This window comes from Lissotriton vulgaris, chromosome 2_2, assembly GCF_964263255.1.
Source record: "Lissotriton vulgaris chromosome 2_2, aLisVul1.2, whole genome shotgun sequence".
NCBI classification, from domain to species: domain Eukaryota; kingdom Metazoa; phylum Chordata; class Amphibia; order Caudata; family Salamandridae; genus Lissotriton; species Lissotriton vulgaris.
Genome location: NC_141688.1, coordinates 102,987,833 through 103,012,768, shown reverse-complemented (window position 1 = coordinate 103,012,768; position 24,936 = coordinate 102,987,833). Strand labels below are relative to the sequence as shown.

The 24,936-nt window shown below is 40.8% G+C and overlaps 1 protein-coding gene across 3 annotated transcripts in view; it reads right to left on the bottom strand.

The window, feature by feature from the left end:
• Positions 1-24,936, bottom strand: part of LIPC (lipase C, hepatic type) — a 607,669-nt gene that overhangs the window by 299,182 nt on the left and 283,551 nt on the right. For all 3 annotated transcript variants that reach the window (XM_086959372.1, XM_086959371.1, XM_086959373.1), the window contains exon 2: positions 3,068-3,258. In XM_086959372.1, coding sequence (XP_086815498.1) covers positions 3,068-3,258 — 191 coding nt within the window. The remainder of the gene's footprint in view (positions 1-3,067; positions 3,259-24,936) is intronic.

Sequence of the window (24,936 nt, the reverse complement as noted above, 5' to 3'; positions counted from 1 at the left end):
GCTGCTTAGTCCATGCTACCACTAGGATAGCTTGTCTAACAAGGTTGACTTACAACCAGACATCTTTGGGGTTTGTTTGGACTGATACCAAGTGGTTCCAGAATTGGAAACACTACATAGCCAACTTCTCACACCGCTTCATTACAGGGCTCTGCAACAGCTCAAGAGCCATCACCTGCGCAGGGGGTTGACCTACTCTCAGAAGGTAACCCTCTCGGCGGAGGCCAAAGAAGAACTCCAGTGGTCGCTAGCCAATATGGAGGCCTGGCATGGGCGTGCGATATTCGGCTCCGTGCCGGATATTGTCATAGAGTCAGACGCCAGCAGGACCGGGTGGGGCAACAGGTGTGGCGACTTCACCACAGGATGTGTGTGGTCTCCTCAATAACAACAGTTGCATATCAACTGTCAAAACTGTTGGGGGGATCTTTTACGATCCAATGCTGGACCAAAGACTCGGTCCAGTCTTGCGTCCTTCTCAAGACGGACAATGTATCGGCCATCCGTTACATCAACCATCTAGGGGGTACGTGCTCCAGGGCTCTTTCCAATCTGGCAGCAAATTTTTGGCAGTACTGCCTGGATCATCATGTTTCGGTGACAGCCGAGTATCTCCAAGGTCAGGACAATCTGGTAGCGGACTTCCACTCTCGCAATTTTCACGATGGAAGCCTTTGGAAGCTGCAACCGGGCGTTTTCGCGGACCTCCAGAGGGCCTGGGTTCCATTTTCGGTAGATCTGTTTGCCTCCCGTTCGGACCACCAACTTCCCCGGTTCTTCAGTTTGAGGCCGGACCCTTTGGCAGTGCGGACGGACGCTTTTCCTCAGGGCTGGCGGTCCGAGAGGGGGTATGCATTTCCCCTGTTTTCGATGCTAACGAGGGCCTCGGCTCCAGTCTGGCACCAGAGAGCATATGTGGACCTGATTTCACCAATCTGAAGGTCTCAGGTTTGGTTTCCGGTTCTTCTGGAACTTTCTTGGGATTCTCCAATCCCAACCTTCTTCTCAGTCCGGACAATGTTCCTCATCCTCTAATAGCTCAAGGTTCCTTGACTTTAATGGCGTGGAGGATTAAAGAGGATGATGGAGGGTCCCAGGCCTTTCGGGAGTGGCTGAGAGTTTCATGTCCAAGGCCTGTGCGGACAGTACAGTGAAACGTTACAGATTTACCTGGAGACAGTGGTGCCGCTGGTGTGTGCGACCGGATCTCAATCCCATGGCAACAGATGTAACATCTATTCTGAATTTTCTGACTTCTTTGGTGGTCTGGCGTACAGGACCATAAACACCTTCCGCTCTGCCATTTCGGCTTGGCACATGCCTGTGGATGGTTCTTCGGTGGGTGAACATCCGTTGGTCTGCTGACTCTTTCGGGGTATCCGCCTTTCTCTTCCTCCGGAGCTTTGTTATTCTCGTCTCTGGGATGTCAATCTGGTTTTGAACCGCTTTTTGTCTTGGCAGCTGAACAGATTCCTCTCTTGAAAGGAGCTGTCGGCCAAGTTGGCCATGCTTCTTTGTCTTATCTCTTGCCGGAGGGTCTCGGATGTTAGGGCCCTGAATATTACCAGCAGGATTTTCTCCCCCTCGGGGGTCACCTTCAATGTTCGCCGCCGAACCAAGTGTGGCACGACATCTATCTCCTATCCAGCCTTTCTGGATTTCCCCAAGCTTTGCGTGGTCTTGTGCCTCAAGGCTTACAAAGAAATGTCAGAAGAGTTTTGTCCTCCAGGGAAGAGACAGTTGCGTATTGCGCTGCGCAAACCCCACTGAGCGGTTTCTTCCCCAACTATCGCCCGGTGGGTGAGGTGGATGAGGCAGGAGGCTGGTATTGATCTCAGATCCTTTGGGGCTCATTCTACAGGAGGGCATGGCCTCTAAAGCTTGTACCATGGGAGCTCGCCTGGAAGACTTTCTGAATGCAGCAGACTGCAATTTCGACTCTACTTTCAAACAGTTTTACTTCAAACTGGTGATTGATATGGCTCATTTGGTGGTCAATAAGCTTTAAAGAAGCATAATCCTCGCCTCCAGTCCTGAAATAGAATGTAAAATTTCCTAGCTATCGGTACGGAAAGTTTCAATTCTATTAAGGACTCAGAGGCGAGGATTATCCCACCCAGGGTACAAATCTTGTTCTTTCCCTCCCTCGTATTTGAGTAAGTAAATCTTTCACTTGAGTCTGATGTGCTGCTGTGAACAAGTAAAATGTTCCACGTGATTTTGATATTCTGTTTTAGTGTTTGTCATTGCTATGACTCACTCTGTTTTTCCCCTACAGGGTAGAACCTTAGCCTTGGCTAGTGCCTATTTATGTTGTTTGTTTTGACAGGAGATTCCGCTAAACAGGATTCCTGAGACGTTTCATTGGGCTGACCTCGAGCGACGAAAGAGGGGGAACGGAAGATGACAGAGGACATGGGGCCCTGTGATTGGTGGACTTATGTGGACAATCTGAGTTAGGATACTCTATTGTTTGAATCTTGTTATTCCCTATGGTTCATGGGAATAGTGGTTTTGTTAAGTTCTTTGAATGGCTGCCATTCAATAAAGTGAAGAAAGGATAGCATAATTCTCGCCTCCGAGTCCTTAATAGAATTGAAACTTTCCGTTACGATAGCTAGGAAAATTTACATTCTTGCTCTGATAGTTAAACAATGGTGGTTTCTAAAGACAAGTGTCACAGGGCCTAACAATCAGTGTGGCTGGCATGTTACAGATATCGTGGAGGCATTAAATTTAACACTCAGAGTCTTTGGCAGTCCTAGCAAAGGTCTGGATCCGTGTGGTTGAGTAAAGAGGAGGTGCTAAGGGGGTGTTATTAGAGAACAGTGCATATATTTAACACTTTCAAATATTCTGAGATCTTTTATTCTTTCAAAAAGAAGCACAGTCTGCTGTGATGAACCTTATATTGGTTTAAGAATCTAATTGTGTACAAGTCTCATTAGATGTCTCACAAAAAGAGCACAATCCTTCACTGGAATGGCACTGATTCAATTGCTTAAAGCAAATGAGAGCATTTGTTCAGTGTACAATTGTAAATAAAAAGTAAATGCAATGTCCGTACCGACCATCCATGTACTATTATAATCAGTGGAATAGAAGTATTAAAATTGCATTTGTCTAGAGTGTGTAACTGGTACGTCATAATCTGACAAAAGTCTTCTTCTCCAGAATGTTCGTATAGTTGAAATTTTGTCTCTGGAACATGGTGACCCTTTTTCACTTTCAGTCCACTGTGGTGCCCTTCTGCTGCCCCTGAAATAAAATTTACAAAATAGGTTTAGCGAATGATTAAAATGTTTTGCTTGCATGGTATAAAATGTAGTAAGTTAGTGATCCTTTGAGTTTCTGCTTAATTAATATTTCACAACACAAATTAATTTTTTCCTCAGAGTGAACTGACATTAGAATACTTCACAAGATGTGTTTGTTGAACTCGATTGAAACTGGGTCATCTTCAAAATGGTATGCCAGTTAAATGTTTCATGAAGCTTCATAGAAACCATGGGCCTAATTGCAAGTTTGGTGGGCCATAGGACCGCCAAACTTGGGGTGGAGATGAGGTGATGGTCTGGGATCGCAGCACCAGCAGTCTGACCACTGTACTTACAAGTACAGCGGTCGGACCTCCGTGGGACTGTCGCAACTGCCCGGGGGATGTGATTCCCTGGATTTCGGGTGGCGGTCTTCAGGTCACAGTATAATCGGTGAGAACGCTGCAGCACCGCCAAGCATATTACAAGTTTGCTCAACGCCCGCAGTCTCATTGCCGTTCTCACGCCCTGAAACTGCTGGTGGTGAGGAAACAAAGGGGCCCCCTCCTGCCTCTGTGCATGGGGTGCATGCAGGGAGGCACATGTTTTGTCCCCTTTGTGCACGCACCCCTATTCCTGCACGGCATGAACTTCACAGACCATGCCGTACAGGAACATTCATTGGCGGTCCCGGGGCAGTGCAGTTCTAAGGCTCACATATGAGATTTTGTACTGCACTGCTGAGGGACCACCATGGTGCTCACCCACCAGACCACGAATTAACTCGGAACCTGGCAGGACGCGGTGAACTTTGGCAGTCTTGCAGCGGGTGCTGGCGTGGCGTCCTGTTCCAAGACCGGCAAAGTCATAATTAAGGCTCCCTGTTTTCCGTTTTTACAGATTTTTACAGATAAATACAGACAGAAAACAATGGGTTTTCTGTCTGCATTTATTTTTAAAGGCGGATAAATTCAGAAAATTGTGCTTCTTTAAGTGAACCTTCGTGCTGTCTTTCATAATTTGTAGCCCACCAGCTGAGCAGTTGGACAGCATGGTAAATGAAAGAACAGGATAAAATTTCTTTAACTGATGGCATATGTCAACATGCATTTGTAGTATAATGCAAATATTTACTAGTGGATGTATTGGTATGTAATATTTGGTATCTTAACTAGTGATTACATGACAGACATCAAAGTATGAGTGCTCGTCGAAAATGTTAAGTAAATATGGAAATATACAATTTTACAACTTAATTTTTACACAAACCAAAAAATAAATATGGGTAAATACAGATGAAATGGCCCAAAAATAACTATGGATAAATACAGACGGAAATGATAAAAAAATAAATACCATAAAACCGGGAGCCCTAGTCATAATTAGGCCCTTGGTCTTTGAGCTTTCTGAGTTCAACACCTGCAGGACATTAAAAGAGGTTTTGAAGTTTTTTTAATATTGAGATGGACTGATTTGAATATTCATTAGATACATTTTGCAGTAGACGGGACTTTTCAAGACTTTATAATCCTATGTTCTCTTTAATTTCTATATGACCATTTTAGGACAATACTCTTCCAAGTGTCTGAATTATTGATCAGAATAGCTGGAGGAAGTGTTATGTTATGTTATGTTAAAATTACTTCTAAAGCGCACTTACACCAACGGTTTCATGGCACTGTGAGCGGGGGAGAAGCAGAAAGTCAGCAGTGAAGGTTAATGGACAGATAATGTGTTACTCATAGGCCTGGCAAAACAATAGAGTTTTCAGGCTGGATCTAAAGTGGGTATAGGAAGTGGTTGATCTTAGTTCCAAAGGAAGTGAGTTCCAACAGGAGGGGGCAAGAAAAGAGAATCTGAGGCCACCGTGTTTCTTACGGATAAAAGTAGGGGTTGTGAGTAGAGCCAGGTGGGAGGAACGAAGATTACGAGAAGGAAGATAGCGGTGAAGCAAGGAAGAAATAAAGGCTGGACCAAGGCCGGCCAGTGCTTTAAAAGTGATGCGGCCTAGTTTAAATTCACTGCGTTCAGCCAGAAGTGCTTTCGGAAACAGAGTGGACTGGTGGTTTGATAATAATATCCAAAGTGCAGGTGGACTATGTGTCCAAATGCATTAGAACCTTGAAAATATAGAAAAAGTGAAATCAATACAGTTGGCTAACTTTGGGGATGCAGGAGTGCCAGATGGCAGATACTGATACATGTTAGTGTCTTGCGACAATCTTCCTTTTTTAGAGCACAATAACAAAAAGCATGTGCAACTAACTAATAAGATGATTATTTTTGTGTTGTTTCTAATATACCATCACAGAATTGTTTCAGAAGAATATGGTACAAAAAGCAGTAAGGGTTACAAAAGAAAACAAATCTTCATTTTGAAGGAATAAGTAAAATATTACAATTGTGGACCGTTTAAAAAAAATCATATACGCTGGAAAAAGTCACTTACTTTGTCAGAAGCAGATTGAAATTCTTTAATAGGGCCTCAAATACAATTATTTTCTGTGGCATTGAAGTAATACTATTGTGTTTTTAGGATATATTTAGCTTCCATTTCAGTTTTCCCTTTTGTCATAGCATCTTTTTCAGATAGTGGTTTGAACATGTTTTTCACTAACACAACAAAATGCCATACACGTATTTCTTTTTGGTAGACATTGTTGTTCAGTTAGTTCCAGGGACACACATACTAGAACGCAATGTTCTTGCTTTATTATATGCTTGTAGGAGGCAACTCTTATCCCCAGACTAACTAAATATGTTAATCTGCGTCTCTAGCAGAAATCGGTGTGTGTTTTATTATTTAAACCGCATCCGTTTTGAATTCGGTAAGGGGCACTTCACACTGGAGTTATCACAGTAGCTGCTGTGAACTGTGACTGAGAAGGAAGATAGTTGTGCAAGCAGATGTGTGCAGGCTTGCACAATCAGATGGAGTGCATTTGTTGATACACTGAGGCTGGCTTACCGAAACATTAAGCCAAGGTACGGAGTTAGATCATTCTATCAGGGTCTGGCAAAAGGGAATACCCACCTCGCTCTCACTAGATTAGGAGTATTAGTGATAGGTAGGAATAACATTAGGAACAATTAACGTGGGTGAAATTATATTTCATGGTTTTAATAATGCTTATAACACATCTGTGAAATAATCACAGTTCATGTTGTATTTACACAGATTAGATATTTTCAATGAACATTTCAAATGTATTATTGTTGTCTTTTCTTTGTGACACCTTGGGCATGCAAAAGAAAGGTTTAGCTCTCTTTTCCACAAATTCCTTGGAAATGAGAGTGGTTATGTTTGAGGTTACCGACAATATCTACAACTCTGAGGTTTAGAAGTTTAGATGCAGTACTGTGAGCTAGCCGAACCAACATTTACTGACAATATAAGAACACTCAGTCTCTGTATTATGACGTTTTGTTGATCTAATATGAAGTCCCACTAAATTCGTTGGAACCATATAACAATTGGACTTTTTGGATATATTTAGAAGTAAAGGTTTATATTGAGAGTTTGGTGGACAGGGTACTAAGTAGCAGGTGTTAGGGAGCGCCCTGTCTGCCAAACCCTAGGCCTGCCTGCCTTAATTACATAAGGGAGAACTTTAATTATTGATGGAGCCCTGACGTAAAATGTAAATGTAAATGTAAATTGATACTTGTATAGCGCACTACTCACCCGCAAGGGTCTCAAGGCGCTTGTATGAATACCGCTGTGGAACCCATCCTGGCTTTCCCTGTGAGGCGTCCACTCCTGGGTACCCCCAAGGTGGAGGCCAGACATCCTTAGCGTTGTGGGGGCCGTTGTGGAGATTAAGCAAGCTATTGCCCAGAGTTGCAGAGTGGGACTCCATGATTGGAATACGACCGAGGCGAGAATTATCAGGTCCGTGGAATTTTGAGCCCAAGACCCGCCGATGCGGGGAATTGAACCCTGGTCCTGGGCTAGACCTCTGCATCAGGGTCTGCCGCTCTAACCAATGCTTCCTCTGATGGGCCAATTGAGTAGGGGCCATCGTAGGTAGGATGTTACACTGTCTGCCCTATTTGGGTGGACTGTGTGATGCTTTTCTTTTTCCTGTCCACTACAGCCAGTAAAAAACAGTGCTCATTTTTCCATAATGTGTAAGTGTAAGGCATATATTAGATTTCCTACCACTCACTTCTTTACCCTCAAGCTCCATCAAATTGTTCAGAGTTACATGTTACCAAGCAGTGTGTCTACTCGTCTTGTGGATTCATGTTGGGATTCCTCTAGTTTGTTTTCTCATGTCACTTGAAGACATGAATAGTTCTCAAGCCTCTCTCTGTACTAGGCACCTCTTAAGAGGAAGCGTCATTTGATGGTATTTGGATCTATTGTCTTATCACCATGCAACTGTTTTGTGCTAGTACACAGAATTGCTGTCAGATGTTATCCCAAGTGTTTTTCTAGAGGTCTCTCTACTTTTAGCTTTAACCCTTATACTGTTGGGATATTTGCACACTCATGTGCTGGAGCTTTTTTCAAAACATCAATGTTAGGTTGTCAAATGATATATATGTCTTTGTGCACCCATACAAACTATATGTTTTCCAGCACATTCAGTGCTTTGTCTTAGTGCAAACCCAGTTTCAATATCTCACTGGACTACGATATGTGCATTTTTTAAACAAATATGTTCAATATTTTGTTGCATTTCTCAAATAGGCAAACACTAACCAAGGAAAGGGTTCCCTGAATGTCAGAAGTCCTGCAATACTGAATATGTGTGGTGTTCTTAAAGAACGTGGTCTGCACAATAATGATATGATATTAGAGCAGATCACAAAATTGTGGCAGAGTCGCATTTTACTGTGCACTGTTGATCTGAAGACAGATATCAAACTGACTACACTATGGAAAGTATATAACCAGCATAATTGTGAAATAAGGAATCTACTGATGTAATCCAAACCTCCCTTGCTCTAACCTTCGCTAGTAGTAGATCATGTTTGTTTTTTAGATTTTTAACAGTTTTTTCCAAAACGTGGTAATTTCTTCCACCTAATCCTGACCCGCAGGTTTGATCCTTTACATTTCCTGAGCATGGGGATGCCAGACATGTATGCAGGTTTCCTTTGGATTCAGGGGGGTCACTGGCAATACACTGGGAGCCATGCATTTTGGAAATTTGGGAAGCAACTGTGAATGAAATGCCAGAAAATGCTACCTATATTTTCTTGAAAATATCGTTCCTGGGCTATATGGAAACATGTCATAACCAAATATTATTAACAGTTACACATCCTAAAGTTTATTTTGATCAATACCAAACCTCCCTTACTATGATCTACAGGCTGGGATATTGCACAGAAATTGGACTTTGTCAGATGTTTTGCATTTTTCCCAAACAGTGGTAATTCACCCAAGTCTTCTTCACGAAGGAACATATCCATGTGAAGGCTTGACCCACATCTTTATTCTTGAGCATTGGGGTACCATACATTTATGGACTTGTTATAGGTGTGTATGCCCACAGCTGAACACCTAGCTGCAGAGCATTTGGGAATATGGAAGCAACTTAAAAGAAATGCTGGAGTATGCTATCTGTCATTTTGTCGCAAGAATCTCCCCTGGATGGTATGGAAACCTACTACAACTATATAGTTACATCATCTACATGTCATAAAGCTTCTAGTGCTGGTTGCCGGACCACCCTCACACTAATTGACTGACCAGGACAGTGGTCTAAACAGGATATTTGATAGATTTTCAATATAATTGTCCTCAGAGCAAGGTAGTGGCCTTCACTCTTCCTCACACAGAAACATATACCTATATACAAGTGACTCCAATCTGTGTTTCCCGACGATTTCTGAGTGTGGGCCTATATCACATGTGTGGGTTTCAACATTAGACACTTTAAGACCAAGGAATCTTTTTGATGAGGAAGGGGCTAGAATTGCATAGAAGATATCTGCAGTATGTGGCCATAGGCTTGGCTGGTACTCAGGGAAAACTACCAGTCCTAGAAATTTTGTGCATCACACATTTCAAAACTTCCATTCACACAAATGTGAAGAAATGCAATTTTTTAATTATGGTTGACATGTGCATGCAATTCTAGGTAAGTTCATTAAGTTCATGAAAATATTTTTCCAGGTGTCTAGTGGTTGGCAGAATTCAAGGGAGCCAGATGAGCCAAGGTAACTAGTACCGTAGCAACCATGTCCTACTAATCAACCAAGCTTCAAGCATCATTCTTGGGACTTTCATATCTGGTACCACACATTTCTGGGCTACATTGAAATGAGTGGAGGTGAAAAATATGGGGAATGTTATGTAAAAAAATATATAAATATTGTGAGGTTAAAGAAAATAGGATAAGATGCCACATATTTTTAAAATATTTTATAACTTGTTGCTGCTATTGTGGACAGCAGAAAGGAGCTTGATAAAATGAGACTGTTGGCTGCTAATCTTTTCGTAGTTCAAACACTTTTGCTCACTGAGTTCTTACGAGAATAGTTTCTCTGATCACCAGGCTCAACGGGATACCTTGAGGCTTTCAATAGATCCTCTTTGATGCATGCACAATGTTTTTTATAGTTTATCAATGCAATGTGTCACTGCCGCCTCTTAAGTCTTCCTGTAATAATGTAAGCACCATAGTCTGAGGAACTTCAGTATGTTAAAATCTGCAGAAATGCTTTCACATGTCTGTGTGAATGGATGTATTTTGCGAGTAAAATAAGATAATTGTGGAAACAACCGTGAAAATGTCCTTTAAGGTTTCTGAATATAATGCCCAAAATAGCAAAATGACATGAAACTACACACACTTTGTTCATTTTGCTGAAGGTTTACATATCACTATCACACCTTGGCTCGGCCTCCTGTCTTTACCATAGGTGATAGGAGAGGGCTCCATATGAGAGACTGAGTTATTTGGATTGTGCAGCTTCCTTGCAGAACGCCATTGTGCAGGGGCCACCGACAAGTCAGCAACTCAGTTGAATTGGCATTGCAATTCATTGGTACCTCAGCACATTGTGGGTCCTTCGAGGTCAGCACAGATTGTCCCTAGCTGTGCTTTTCACCTCCACCTAAAATATTGTTTACTGTAATATTGTTGTTATTGTGATGTTTTGGTGTGTTGTATTATTTTTTTATTTCATCATTTGTTTTTTTAACTCTTTTTAACCCCTTCACTGCGGCGGCTATTCCGCCGCAGTGCTAAGGGGGCGGGGCGGCCGCGCGGCGGCCGCATGCTGGTGACGGAACCGCTCCGTCACCAGCGTCGGTTGACCTGTGCGTGTGACGGAGCGGTTCCGTCATGGCCCGCCCCGCTCAATAGAACGTCAGCGCAGGCGCGAAATTCGCGCCGCGCAGGCGCGCCAAGCGGGCCATGACGGAACCGCTCCGTCATCAGCACAGGTCACCCGTAGCTGATGACGGAGCGGTTCCGTCATCAGCACTCAATGGGTTAATAGATATTTTTATTTGTTGTGTGTATTGTTAGCGTGTACTTTTAAAAATGTATTTCAAATTGTATAAAGTGTGGGATTCTTTTTAATAATCAATTTAAATTAATAGTAAATTAAAAGTAAAATGATTATTTAATAAACAAAAATAAATAATTCCAGTAAATATGTATAGTTTTTAAATAATATTTCAATATTACAATTTGGGTAACTAATTTATATATTTCAATTATTAGTTTATTAGATCGTTTTAAATATACACACTTTCATATATGTTTGAGGATTAGCAGTCTGAATATTGATTATGTCCCCAAAATATATGCACTTGCCCCAATGTTTGGTGGACTGAAGCTAGAATAGTAAATACTACTCCTTCCCCAAGGTATGCACTTTCCGAAATGTTTGTTGGACCGACAGCAGATTAGTAACCAAAACTCCTATCCACAAACATGTTTGCAATTTCATCAGTGTTTATTAGAATTCAGTTAGAATATTAAATATGGCCTACTAAATAATTTTACTTTCATCATTATTTGTTGGAGTGGAGTTAGAATTTTCCCAAATGTTTGCTGAACTGGAGTTATAATAGTAACTGTGATTGACCCCCCCAAATATATGCACCTTCCCAAACGTCAGTTGGACCACATTTACAATAGTACATCTGAATCCTAACCAACCCTCCCAAATATATGCACATTACCAAATGTTTCTTGGACTTGAGTTAGAACTATAAATCTGACTCCCTCTGTTTCCTATTATATGGGCATTTCTCAATGTTAGTAGAACTGAAGTTAGAGTAATAAATATAACCCCCCAGGTATGTATTTTTCTTAACATACGTTAGGCTGAAGTTAGAGTAGTGCATTTTTTTCATGTACATGGATTTTGGTATTTTGTCTTATTATACATTTGGGAATGGAGTTAGAATATTAGATGCTATTTTTTTAAATATATTTTCAGCATGTACAATTCAAATATATGGAGATATGTAGGTTCATACAAACATTTTCTATTGTATTTTTTAAAATTGGTAGTTGTTTGTTAAAATTCCTTTAAGAATAACTAATGTTTCCTATATTTTATTTTGATTTAATAAGTGCTTATGTTTTTATTTTAAATTATTAATAAGTGTATCAATATATAGCGAGATTGCTCAGATGTCAGGTGTAGGGATCCTGTAAAAATAGTTGTAAAAAACGTCCATGTGCTACCATATGAGAACATCTGATATTTGGATGCAGGTGACAACAAATAGGAAGGTTAATCAGGGTACACTCCTAAACCTGTTTTGGCTTGCGCACACACGCCGAAATGTGTTGGGTCCGTACCCCAATAAAACTTACCAGATGTTGTCACCTGCATCTGAGTCTCAGATGTTCTTCTATTGTAACACATGGACTTTTTGATATATATGTCTAAATTATTAATTTTTTCAATTCAATTTAATGTTACAATTTGTTTAATTTAAACATTGTGTGTAATAAAAAATTAATGTAATTTATGTATGAAGCCTACACGAATTTCTTCATAAATTGTTACAAAGCATTCAAATTCGAAATATTTATGAGAATAATAAGACCGCAATTTTACAGCCCACTAAGTCTTCTCCTTTCTGGATTTCTTTTCCAGACCAAAAATCGGAGCATATATATGCATGAAAACTTGTGGTGTCAAATTTGACTTTTATATCTTTTTTGCGTGGACTTTTGTAACACTGTCTATTTAGAATTACCAGAGCGTGCAGTAAATAAACTCTAATTGTTACAAAACTATGTTGACATCCTAGAGCTGGGACTAAAAAAGAGATATCATGTTTCCCTGCTCTGCCTCTCTACATTGGCTTCCTGTAAAAGGACGGAATTGTTCATATCCCTCTGTTTGGTACATACATTTTTTAGATGACGATTGACAAAAGACAATCTCCCCTGCCCCAGTGTTAAAGGTATAAACCCAGTGGCAGTTTAAGTTACAAAGTTATATCTTTGTGAGATAACCAAATTTCCCTGCAGTCTTTGGGTGGAAAGCTTTCTCTGTGGCTGCTGCTCTAAGTGGAACTTACTACCATCTGCCTTACATCGAAAATCAAACAAAAATTGAAGTATAGAAAGAGCCTAAAAACACCACACTTTGCCTGTTCTTCTAGCCTGGATTTGTAGATCTTCTTTCTTTGAACATTGGTTCTTGTCTTTCTCTAAGCACCAACATTCCCTCCGAGTGAACATAGCACATTATAAAAAAAAAACCAAGCCTAACTTTTTTTTATGTTTTACTTTATATGTATGTTTTTTAAATTCTATATACATTTTTTGAAATATATAATTTATTAATGCTAATTTACCTTTAAATTGAAAGAATATTATTTACAAATACAGATATAGATGTATTAACATGATATCACTATTTTGGACCACAATATTTTATTAGTCAATATTTTGGTATTTTACATTACATGTATGTTAAGGCAATATCATTGATTTCAATAGTTTTACATCAATATGTGTGCACCACAATACATTCTGACATAAAACAGCTCAAGCAGGGAGCAAGATGCTGATTGGATTTTTTTTTGGCCTAAGAAAACATTCAAGCAGCATCCGGCTCGCCACTGAGACACAGATGTGTGTATCTGTGGCTAAGCAAGACGCCAGATGATGTTTATTTTTTAATTAGCCGAAGAAAAAATTCAGAGAGTGTCTGACTCAGTGCTGGTGCATAAACATCTGGCAATTTTCTGGGGCTCATTAAGGATCAGGATACTGGTTCGATTTTTTCTTAGGCTACGAAAATGTCCACATTATATCTGACTTCTTGCTGGTGTACAGAACTGTGTATATGTGCCCCAACTAGGAACAAGATACTGTGTGGATAATCTTTTAGAATTACCCAAAATCCCAGACAACATGTGGACCCTGCTGTGTACTGAACAGTGTGCCTGAAGCGAAGAGACACTGTTTTCATATTTTCTTTCAGTTTAAATAAATATCCAAATAGGGTTTGACTCTTTTCTTTGGCTGGCACAGAAAACAACGCTTTCATTTCAAAACATAGGGAAGCATTGTAGAACAAAGGGGCTGTTGAAAATTGAATCAGGAAGTGGAGAAAGAAGGGGTTGACTAGAAGCAGTCCAAGCCAATCCCCTTCCAATCCTTACCTACTGATTAATTTTTTCTGTTGTTGAGGTGAGAGGGGTTAAGGAAGAGAAGGTGGCCTGCTAATGCTCCCCTCTCTCCTACCGTCCTGTCTACTAGAAAAAGAAACCAGCATTGGTACATGCAATAGGTTTCCCCTATGTGATTACTAATATTGTTTTTGTTGTAAGCGTTAGCTTGGTGAACAGTTGGGCAATATAAGTTACTAAACTCCGTTAAAGTGTTATAACTTGTTTATTGAGAAAGGCAATATATTGTGCTCTTACTGTTGGTGCATGCACTGTGGAAGTATTAGCCCCTATTACACCGCATGTTAGCTCAATAGGCTGCCGGACTGCAGGAGTTTGTGTCCCATTAAGGTTCCCTCAGCCATTCTTCAATTACAAATCAGCAAAATGAATAGCATCAAATTGTGAATTTGCAGCTCCATATATCATGATTAAATAAAGGGCCGAGGATAACACAACAACATGCAGCCAAACAAACACAACAAAGTTACAGAAAATTTCCCTGATCCATCGTTTGCTTAGCAAATTAAAGATTGGCCACAGATCATGGTCCCATGGTTCACTTAAACAAATCTGTGCATTCTGGGAATTGCAGTCGAAAACTGCTTCGACTGGACTGACACAGTAAAGATACTACCTTCTAAAACAAGAAACCCTAAGACTGGAACCAGAGACCCAAACACCAGAAATAGGCACATGAAGTCAAACTCTCCAAACTACGCAGCCTCCCTGGCTCAGACGTGCAACTTGGGTCGACATGTTCTAGGTAATAAACACAAGAAGAAGATATGCCAAGCTGTCATGCTACCCCGGGTTCTTCTGGTACTTGTAGTGTACAACTACCAGCAAAAGGGAGGCATGGTAAACAACAGGACTCAGTGAACTGTTTTCACTTGATACTCAGCACTATAAGCTCAAAGCACATAACTTCCAGAAGCTAAGGAAAACACTATGTAACTGTTGAATATGTGGGCACTTTATGGTAACCACCCACAAAGAATGCGCAGGCAATCTCCGAGCGAGCGTAAGCATGGCCAAAATAGAATAAAGGTGGTTGGGCATGTCAAGCTGAGGCAGATTCCTAGGCTAAAATAGACTTTACGTGCTCCTTCTATGCTCATAAAAGTGCACAGACATTAAGGGATCAGCGCCGACAATACAAGTGGTTCGTTAAGGAGTCTAAGTAAGGGTTCACAGAGTATCTGATGGAATAGGCTGTTCCTGGCTCTCTCCAGCATGGAGTTCTTCTTTTGCTTCACCTTGCGATCAGTGCTCCTCAGAGAGCCCTCCATCCTTGGCACGAAGACCAGCAAAGCGTTGAATAGACTGGAAGCTTCGGCAGCCTTTGCAGGTCTCTCAACAGATCATGCCAACTAGCCAAAACTGCAAAACTAGCCAGGACAAGTAACCAGGAAAAGAAAACGAAGGGAAGATAAAATGGAGAGACAAAGACGAACAGAAACAGAAAGGAAATAAGCTAGAAGAGAAAGACAGTTAATACAGACTGACAACCCCAAAAGGGTCATAAAAAACTACAGTAGGGAACACCCCGAGAAGGAGGGGAGATAACAAGGCAATGAAGAGGATGAGAGAGGATGAGGCATAACGGCTAGAGTTGTCGACTTTGAATCTGGGAAACAAGGTTTGAGCCTCAGAGGGAGGCTCAATATCCTTTGATTGTGGAATAATCACTTTATCTCTCCTTGGCTAAAAATGAATGTGTCTTTGCCCAAACATAATGCCACAAACTGGAATGTGATGCTGGAAGAAAGCAAGAGTAATGAAAAGAAAAGGGGCAGGACATAGGATGCGGCGTAACAGCCAGAACTGCCAACCTTAGAGTTGAGGAGCAGGGTTCGAGTCTCGGCGTCAGCTCAACATCCTCTACAATTAAGCTTGAAATAAAGGCTAACACAAAACTTTAAATTAAAGACATTGGACAAACAAATAAAAAATGCAGACGGCAGGCATCTTTCAAATGCGTGGAGGCAGGAAGAGATTAGGGTAACAAACAAACATACTCCAAATGCCTGCAGGTTGGGAGAGATTAGGTCAACAGACAAGCATGCGTCATATGCACGCAGGGAGGCAGGGAGAGAGATATTAGGTAAACAGAAAATGCATTGCAGATGAAACTAAATAAACAAAGTTCCACCTACCAAAGCGGATGAAAAGGAGTACATGGTCCCCTGGACACTGATAAGAGAAACAGACAAAAAACGACAGAAACAGCATGCTATAACCAATAGAAATAGGGAAAAAGCGAGTGGCAAGCACACAAATCAATGACAAGTAAGGCCTGGATGTAATACCCTTTTAAGATTTATATTAAATACAATAGATTTCAAAAGCACAGCACAAGCACTGTGTAGGCGAAACGTAATGAAATGGATTGAGCTGGAAGGCTTTCGGGGGGGAGGGGCTTGAGGGCAGTAATACTTGCCCTGAATCCCTTCTGTAGCCTGAAAAGTAGCTTGACACTTTAATGGGCCTGGAAGCCACCAGGGAATACCCACCAGGCCCATTCAATACATGTGTGTCATTACTTGTGATATCACAAACATGTTAAGAAGGAGGCGCAGAAGTGAGCGTCGGCCCCCTCATTAGAAAGTCTGCCAGAGTCCAGAAGGGATCGGATATTGGCAAACTCATTGCCTGTACTTGCAGCATCAAGGGGAGGTTTTCCCCCACTCATCGCGGAGGAAAGAATTATCTTTAAAAAAACGCAGCTGTGAGATGTGGAGGAGCCATCTGACGTATTAACATATCTAAAAGCATAAGAGTGTCAAAGGATACCTTTACATATGTAGCTATACATCGATAGGGCAGCGAAGGGGTACTAAATACATCAGCTTCCCATGATGCCATATTTCCCGGGCAACAATAAGCATATTATCTGTAGTGAAGTCGGGCATCTTGGAAGCTCCTACAAATCTCATTCTCATGCCCTTCAAAGATGATTGCTTGTGAGGCTGATGTTGCTGGTGGTGTCCTCTGTATCTTGTGCCTGCTGATAGGCTGTAAGTCGTGGATGGTAAGTGGTGTATGCTGGGATCCTGAAAGGTAGCAAAATGAATCGAAGGATGACTACATGTAATCCTGCATGCTGAAATCACTGCCTGTAGTGGACGTCTGCAGCTCTTGGATGGCCCTCCTTTTCCTTGTTTCTTCCCTTACTTCTTCATGCCACTGACGCATTTTCTGCATCAGTCTTTGCCTTCAGTTGGGAAGTCTTTTTATTGGTGGCACTGCAGATGTCAGGTTGCAGGTGTAGGATGTGTTGGCATGTGTAATATGTATAAAACAATATGGCCTAGGAGTGGAATGACTGCAAGTGTAGTCCATATGGCTGTGTCCTGCCCCTTTTGATTAATCACTTGCTACTATGGATGTGTGTGGGCTTGGTGGTGTGTGAACGAAAGCTGGGGCTAATGGTATGATTGGGTTCATATGTGGCCTAAAGCTGTACAATCAATCTTGGTTCATTCCCTGCTCGGGTAGATTTTGTCTTCTGTACAGGAGTGGGGATGTCCTGTTAATGGATGGTGCTGAGTCATGATAGTTTTGAGTTATTTGTTGTGTTAGTTGGTGTCTTCCTTTGGCAGAACTCTTTGTTCAGAATATTAATGCACCTAATTTAGCACGGACCTCTTTAGATCCATTACTGGTTAAAAGATTTCAAGCATAGGGAAATATTATGTCTACCTTTTCATTTACACCTCAATTGTTTACTTACAATGCTGCTTTCAAGATGTTATTACATGGTCTAAAAGGCAAACCACTTCTGTTTATGACTTTTCTAATGGCCCAGCCCATTATAAAGCTGAATTTAATTGACTTGTGCTCCTGGGAATGCATTACAGTGAACGAAATATTGTTATATAAACTTTCAAGACATAACAGAATGTGAAATCCGATCACAGAAAATCATTAAAAAGGAGTAAAATGGTTCCGGGTAAACAATTGATGCTGAAGATGTGGAAAGCTTTGCCACAATGTACTACCAGCATGTGTCAACAATGAGCTGATACCTTTTGGGTTAGTTGATTAGTGTACTTTGGCGATCATTATGAGTGGCGCATAATTTGAGTGTTTATCGGGAGCCTGCCAAATATTGATACTGACAAATGCAAGAGTAACCCAACGTGCGGGTACCCATCATTCTTTGTTTTTGAGCTTGGGATGTCGGATAAAACGGTTACACCATGTTTCACCCATTCCGAGAAGCGCAAAGAGGCAGACAGGCAGAGAGATAGATAGATAAATAGACAGACTGAAGCATAGCTAGATAGAAAAATAGATAGATAGATAGATAGATAGATAGATAGATAGATAGATAGATAGATAGATAGATAGATAGATAGATAGATAGATAGATAGATAGATAGATAGATAGATAGATAGATAGATTGATTGACAAATGGGAAGAAGAGTGACAGACAAATGAATGAGAAAAAAGTGAGTTAGAGAGAGATTATCATGATGCTTCCAAAGATTTTGTATGAGCCCTTTACAGTATTTAAAATATAGTCACATTTCCACAGTAATATATTTCTATGGATTGCTCCATTATTAGGAAAATAAATTACCAGCTTGCAGGCTTTTTTCAGTAATGAATGAAGCAATATAGCCACCTGGGAATTTCTACCACGATGTATTGCATTTAATAATGCAGCTATTATGAAGATACTATATAACACCATGTTGATCTGTAATTGTGCTTTGCTGCAAAGACGGCTTGAACAAAGGGCAGAGAGGTAGCATGACCAAGGGGCACATGCATCAAGCTATATTGCGATCACAAACATTACGAATTGCAAAAATTGGCCGTTTGTGATTGCAAAATAGCAATGCATCATGTAAATTTGCAGAATGTCTCTGGTAATTGCAAAATTTGCGATTACCTATTTTGAGTTTTTCAATTAGCGAATCTGTATTAGCGAATTAGCTATTTGTGGAGTGAGTGGAGTGTGGCATAGAATTTTAGAGAGTTTACTTTTGTAGAGTGGATTGACGTGGATCGGTGTGAAGCGGATTAGTGTAGAGTGGAATAGTGTAGAGAGGAGTGGCATAGAGTGTCCTAGAGTGGAGAGGCGTAAAGTGGAGTGTCGTGGACTAGAGTGTGGTGTAGTGGAGGGTCGTAGAGTGTAGAGTCGTGGTGTGGAAGGCTGTAGAGTGAAGTAGAGTGTCTTCTTATATAGTGGAGTGTTTTATAGTGGAGTGTTGTGGAGTGGCGAAGAGTGGTATAGAGTGGAGTGACGTAGAGTAAAGTGTGAGAGTGGAGTGACCAAACACAGAGTGGAGGAAAGTGTGTAGAGTGGAGTACAATGGAGTTGTGTGCTTAGAATGGAGCGGAGTGGCGTAAAATAGAGTAAACTGGCATAGCATGGAGTGGCATAGAGTACAGTGGACTGGCGTTAGGCAGAGATGTACAGTGGAGAGAAACGGTAGCATAGATTAGAGAGGAGTATAATGTCTTGGAGTGGCATAGAGTGAAGCGGTGTAGGGTAGAGTGCCATAGTGTGGAGTGAAGTGTGGTAGAGTGAAGTGGTGTAGAGTGGAGTGGCATAGCAGGGCTTACACTGAAGTAGCGGCATTGAGTTGTGCAGAGTAGAATGGCATAGAGTCCAGTGGCATAGAGTAGAGTAATGCAGAGTAGAGGGCAGTGAAGTAGAGTACAGTAACATAGAGTGCAGTGGCACAGAGTGGCGTAGAGTGCACTGGCATAGAGTGGTGTAGAGTGCAGTGGCAAAGAGTGCAGTGGTGCAGAGTGCACTGGCATAGAGTAGAGAAGCGTACAGTGGCTTACATGTAGTTGAGTGTCAGACAGTACAGTGGCATATAGTGGTGCACCGTAGAGTGCAGTGGTGCAAGAGTGGCATAGAGTAGAGTTGAATTTTGTGGAGTGGAACAGGGTAGAGTGGCACTGTGTGGAGGGTGTGGAGTGGCACAGAGTTTCATGAAGTGTGGTGCATAGGGTGAAGTCACCTACAGTAGTGGCAGTGGAATAGAGTGGACTCACAAAGAATACATTGGAATAGAGTGCTGTGGTGAAGAGTGTAGCTCTGTAGAACGCAGAATAGAAGAAGAAGTAAAGGGAGATAGGAGTGTTTTAGAGTTCACAAAGGGTACAGTTAAAGAGGGAGGTTCAAGAAAAAATATATATATGTATGTCATGTATGTGTGTGTATATGTAAATAAATATTAATGTAATAAATGAAAATCTACGGGGAGTTTAACAGGTCCCTGCCCCCCCAAAAATCCTATATATATGTGCATGTATGTATATCCAATGGCTGCATTTGAATAAACTAATTTGCACTAACTTGATTGTCCGTTCCCGTTTGAGAGGAATCTCGAAGGAAGTCACGGAATTGTTGATATATATATATATATATATACATGTTCTTGCTGCTAATGGTGATGGATGAATTAGAGATGTATATAATTGTAAATAATAGGTTAAATACGAATCACAAATTGATATACTATGCATTATCTAGAACACATCCAATTTGTTGTCTTATACTTTATAATTCAAAATGCAGCAGACATCATTGTCCTTAGTTATTACTTTATAGGAAATTATCATCTATAAATATTGTTTTTGGGAATCATCCGTTGTCCCCCACTTCCTCCCCCCCCTCCGTCTTCTATCTTGTTTTCCTCATACAGGTCATTGAGAGTACTTTACTGAAATAACCTAAATTCAGCAATTAATCACGGTATATAGAAGGAATTTGATCTGATTGTAAATACTTAATTTTATCGGTTCAGGGTTACTTTTTGTACTTCACGCAAATTGTAAATATTCATGCAAAATGTCCACGAGTATGTACCGGCCATTTATTCACTATGCAGGGGTGGTGGTCTAGATGACCGTAGAAACAGTAGAGGGTACTTACACATATCACTATATTTAAGTAAGGTCTAGACCAAAGGACTCTATGGTCCAGTTGAAGGCAGGAGCCGAAACGCGTAGACCGTCCATTTGATGCACTTTCTTTTGCATATGGTGTGTAAATAAAAAACATGAAGAAACCATCTGTTGCTGTGCCGTGTCTTTGTCTACGAACCCGTAGAAAAGAAGAAGCTGTGGTGATATATATATATATATATATATATATATATATATATATATATATATATATATATATATATATATATATATATATATATATATATATATATATATATATTTCACGGAACGTTGACCCGCACCAAGGTTTGTGCACAGGTATTTGATTTATCCAATTTTTATATTTCAGAGTAATAATAGATATTCAGACAGAAACTTCCCACACATAAGAATTTCAAAAAAGAGTTGATTGTAGATTTTTCAATTTTCTTTATTCAAGTTCTTAGTTAAAATTTACAGAATTGCTTGCTGCCAACGCGTTTCGTCACATCCGTGACTTCTTCAGGGCTCAAAAGTTAATATTCTGACAGAATTTCTAGTTAGCGTCAGCCACCATATAGTCTCTAACGACGCATACACTGTCCTGGACGCTTGGGGAAATACCTAGATGCATACGAGCGCTGGCCACGAGACACTAATTGCTTAAGGTCCGACACAAAAAACAGGAGGTATCTTCCCTGTGTTGCACTGAATGTTTAGAGGGGCATGTGTGTGTGTTAGTGCACATATATACATAAGATTGAGTGTACACATATAATGATAACAGTCTCTACAGAGACAAATGAGTTGTAAAGGGTCAATGGTGTAAAAGAACGTTCTGTAATGTCCAACGCACTGTATTACATGCATTATATAGTTATGCATTTTAAATGCATTTGTTGTAAAGTCTGCTATCCAGTGGTTGTGCAACCTGGAATGCTTATGTACATGGTGAAGAATATATAAAGTTTGTGTAGCAGATGTAGAAAAGTGTTGTTGAGAGTGGGTGTGGACCTTGGAGTGTGGAATGTTGGTGTGCAGAATAGAGAGCATGTGGAGGCTGGAGAGTGCATGTGGAGGGTGGGGAGTAATATATTAGATAGCTGAGCTGGAGTGAGGGTGGTGAGGGTGGAAAACACCTGAACAGGGAGAAGTGAAAATGTGTAAAGAAAGGATGAATAGGGTGGAGATTGCCAACAGACGATAGAGTGTTGCGAGTGTGGACAAGATTTCTGGGGTGGAGAGATGTGCATGGCAGAGAGCAGCAGTAGAAAGAGAATGTGGATTTTGGAAAGTAGATGTGGAGAGAATATGTAGGGTTGAGAGCAGATGTCGAGTATGTAGGGTGTATTTATTCTGTTGTGAATGGAATGTTCAGAGAATAAAGCGCATGTGGAGGGTTTTAGAATATATGTGAGTTGAGGGTGCATTTGGCGAGGGTATAGCCCATGGGGTGGGGACTGGTTAACATGCTGGACAGCAGATGTATAGTTTGCACAGCAAATTTTACAATGAAGAAAAGCATCTATCCAAGGTGGAAAAAACAAGTGGATGGTGAACATGGGGGCTGAGAATAAATGTAGCGATTGTATGTATCTGGTGAAGTATGTAGAAAGTGGATGTACATAGTGCCAAGTTGGACAGAGGAGTGGAGGTAGGGTAAAAAGCTGATGCACTATAGAGAGCAGAAGTGGAGAGTGGACCTACAAGGTGCAAATGAATGAGGAATATCAGGGTGTAGATGTAGAAAATGGATATAAATCCAACACGCTGGAGAGGAATATTGTGTAGAAACCAAAGAAAAGAATAATTGGATAGGAAAGAAGGAAGGCATGCTGAAAGAGCAGAGTAGATGGATTTCCACCTCATTCTACTCCTCAAACTAATACCAAACTAATAACTTTCCCACCTAGGAGGTGCATAGGTCTAATGCCTCACTCACCTTCGCCAGATCGTTTTTCCCGGCCCTAAACTTTCTCCTGCCAAGAACGCTGCACTCGGTTTAACATCCAGTACCTTCCTTCGGCTTTATTTAAAAAGAGACACAAAGAACTGCTGGTGCAACTCCTCGGATTTAACTGCGTCTATGCGCTGATCTACATGCAGCTCGGCATGCATCAGCATGTGGACAAAGAGCAGTGTTACCATATTTTGAGACCCGTCCCAAGCCCAAAGTGGCTGGGGTATAAGTCCAAATTTAGCCCAAACCAGACCAGTGTCAGCGCAAAAACCAGCCCAAAGTAGCAACTCTCAAATAATGCAGAGATAGTCATCAGAAACCATTTAAAGGATGAATATAAAGTCTATTCAATATACAGAGATTGGGAGAGGGTTAACTGGGCACCTGTCTTAATGACACTGGTTAGAGTATATGTACTGATTAAAGAAAATCAGCAATTTTTATATTATAAATTACTTGTCTCAATGCAGAAATCTCTACATGAAAGAATCAAAATGATATGAAGTAAAATAATAACCAGAGACCTTGTCCTTTCATACACCTCGACTTCTATGACCAAAAGAAATTGTCAGAGCCACAGGTCTACTAACCCCTAGCCTTGGACTAAAAATACATTCCAAAATCCAAAAGGTTGTGTGAATACATTTTGCAAGAACTACTACTCAGGATGATGTACATATAGTTATTCGGTTTCCTACTCAGGGTTTCAGGTTGTCTGTTACATAAGCAGATGTGCCCGCAAAAGTCTAGGTTAGTTTCTATTTGTGAATTTCCAGGACTTGCACTGAAACAAACATGCAGGTACTGGAAGACACCAACCAGGGCACAATTTTATGGTACAGGCGGATACACAGCGTCCACCCACTATTTTCACGGGGTGAACGCCATCCACCCTGCCAAGAAGTTGGGCCCCACAGAAATATGCTGAACTTGTCCCGGTGTCATTTCCAACACCGGGACACGTTTCAGCAGCACCTGCACGTTGTCTGCTTTTCATTCCCATCAGCAACATACAAGCAGGTTATTTTAACCCCCAGCTGGGCCAAAGATAAAGGCCAAGTTAAGGGGCTATCAGGCCTACTTTGAATCGAGTATCCTAGCTGGACATGGCCTTGAACCTCACACTTGAATGCAAATGTGACAGAGGGGAAACAAAAGCACACAGCTTGTTATCTCTTCACAGCCACTCAAGAGAGGCATGTTTTTTACTTCATTCAGTCCCTTTCTGTAACTGCATGCACTTTAAGAATGTGCGAAGTGTTGGTCTGTCCCAGTATTTACACACATAATTTAAATAGCACTATTTTATTTATTTCTAGCGCTACTCATCCCAATGCAGGGTGTCTGAGCGCTTTACATAACATACACATTGACAATAAATCATGCATGCGATGCTTTGCATGAGTCAATGAGGGTTATAAAAGGCAAAGCAGTCACATATTCAACATAGCTCACTGTGCTATAGTAAAAAGCTTACAATTTATGAACTGCAAGTAACAAAATGATCTCTGTGCTCAAAGCAGTAACCCACTTACCTAGCTACATTAAAAAATAAAATCTGTCATCTGCATATTACATGATGTGCTTTGCAGGCGATACATTAACCTTCTATACTACTTTGATTCAGATCTGGGATTACAGAAAAGCACAGATCTCTCCAACAAATACTTTAAACTCCAGAGTTATCTCACCATTAATATTTTCCCCGATATTTACTTGGCTCCTCTGCAGCAGATGTCTTAACCCGATAAAATATTGGAAAACGCAGAATTTGCAACCTATTGAACATAACAGATCTACTACCATGCTTCTCCTTATTGCCAGTTTCTTTGTGGCAGGGTTTTAGAAAATAAAAAAATTACTTGATGCCAAGATTTTGCGTCAGGATTGTGCCACTCTTTTTGGCACAAACGGCAAAACTAAATCTAATTTGTTAAATCTCATACTGCTCTTAAATGTACTCATGGTATACCTAATAAAAACACATTGTAAGATCTCAATATCTGATGTCACTTCTTGTGAAGTCACTTACTGTGATGCCACGTTTGATATCATGCATTGTGACATCATGGGCTGTGATGTCACACACTATGATGTCACTTGCATACTGACTTAGTTATCCCACCATGTGTTGGAGCTGCAAGAAACTCCATAGCTTCAAGGAGTTTCATTTTTAGGAAGGAATAATTTACCCAATAATGAAAACTGCTTT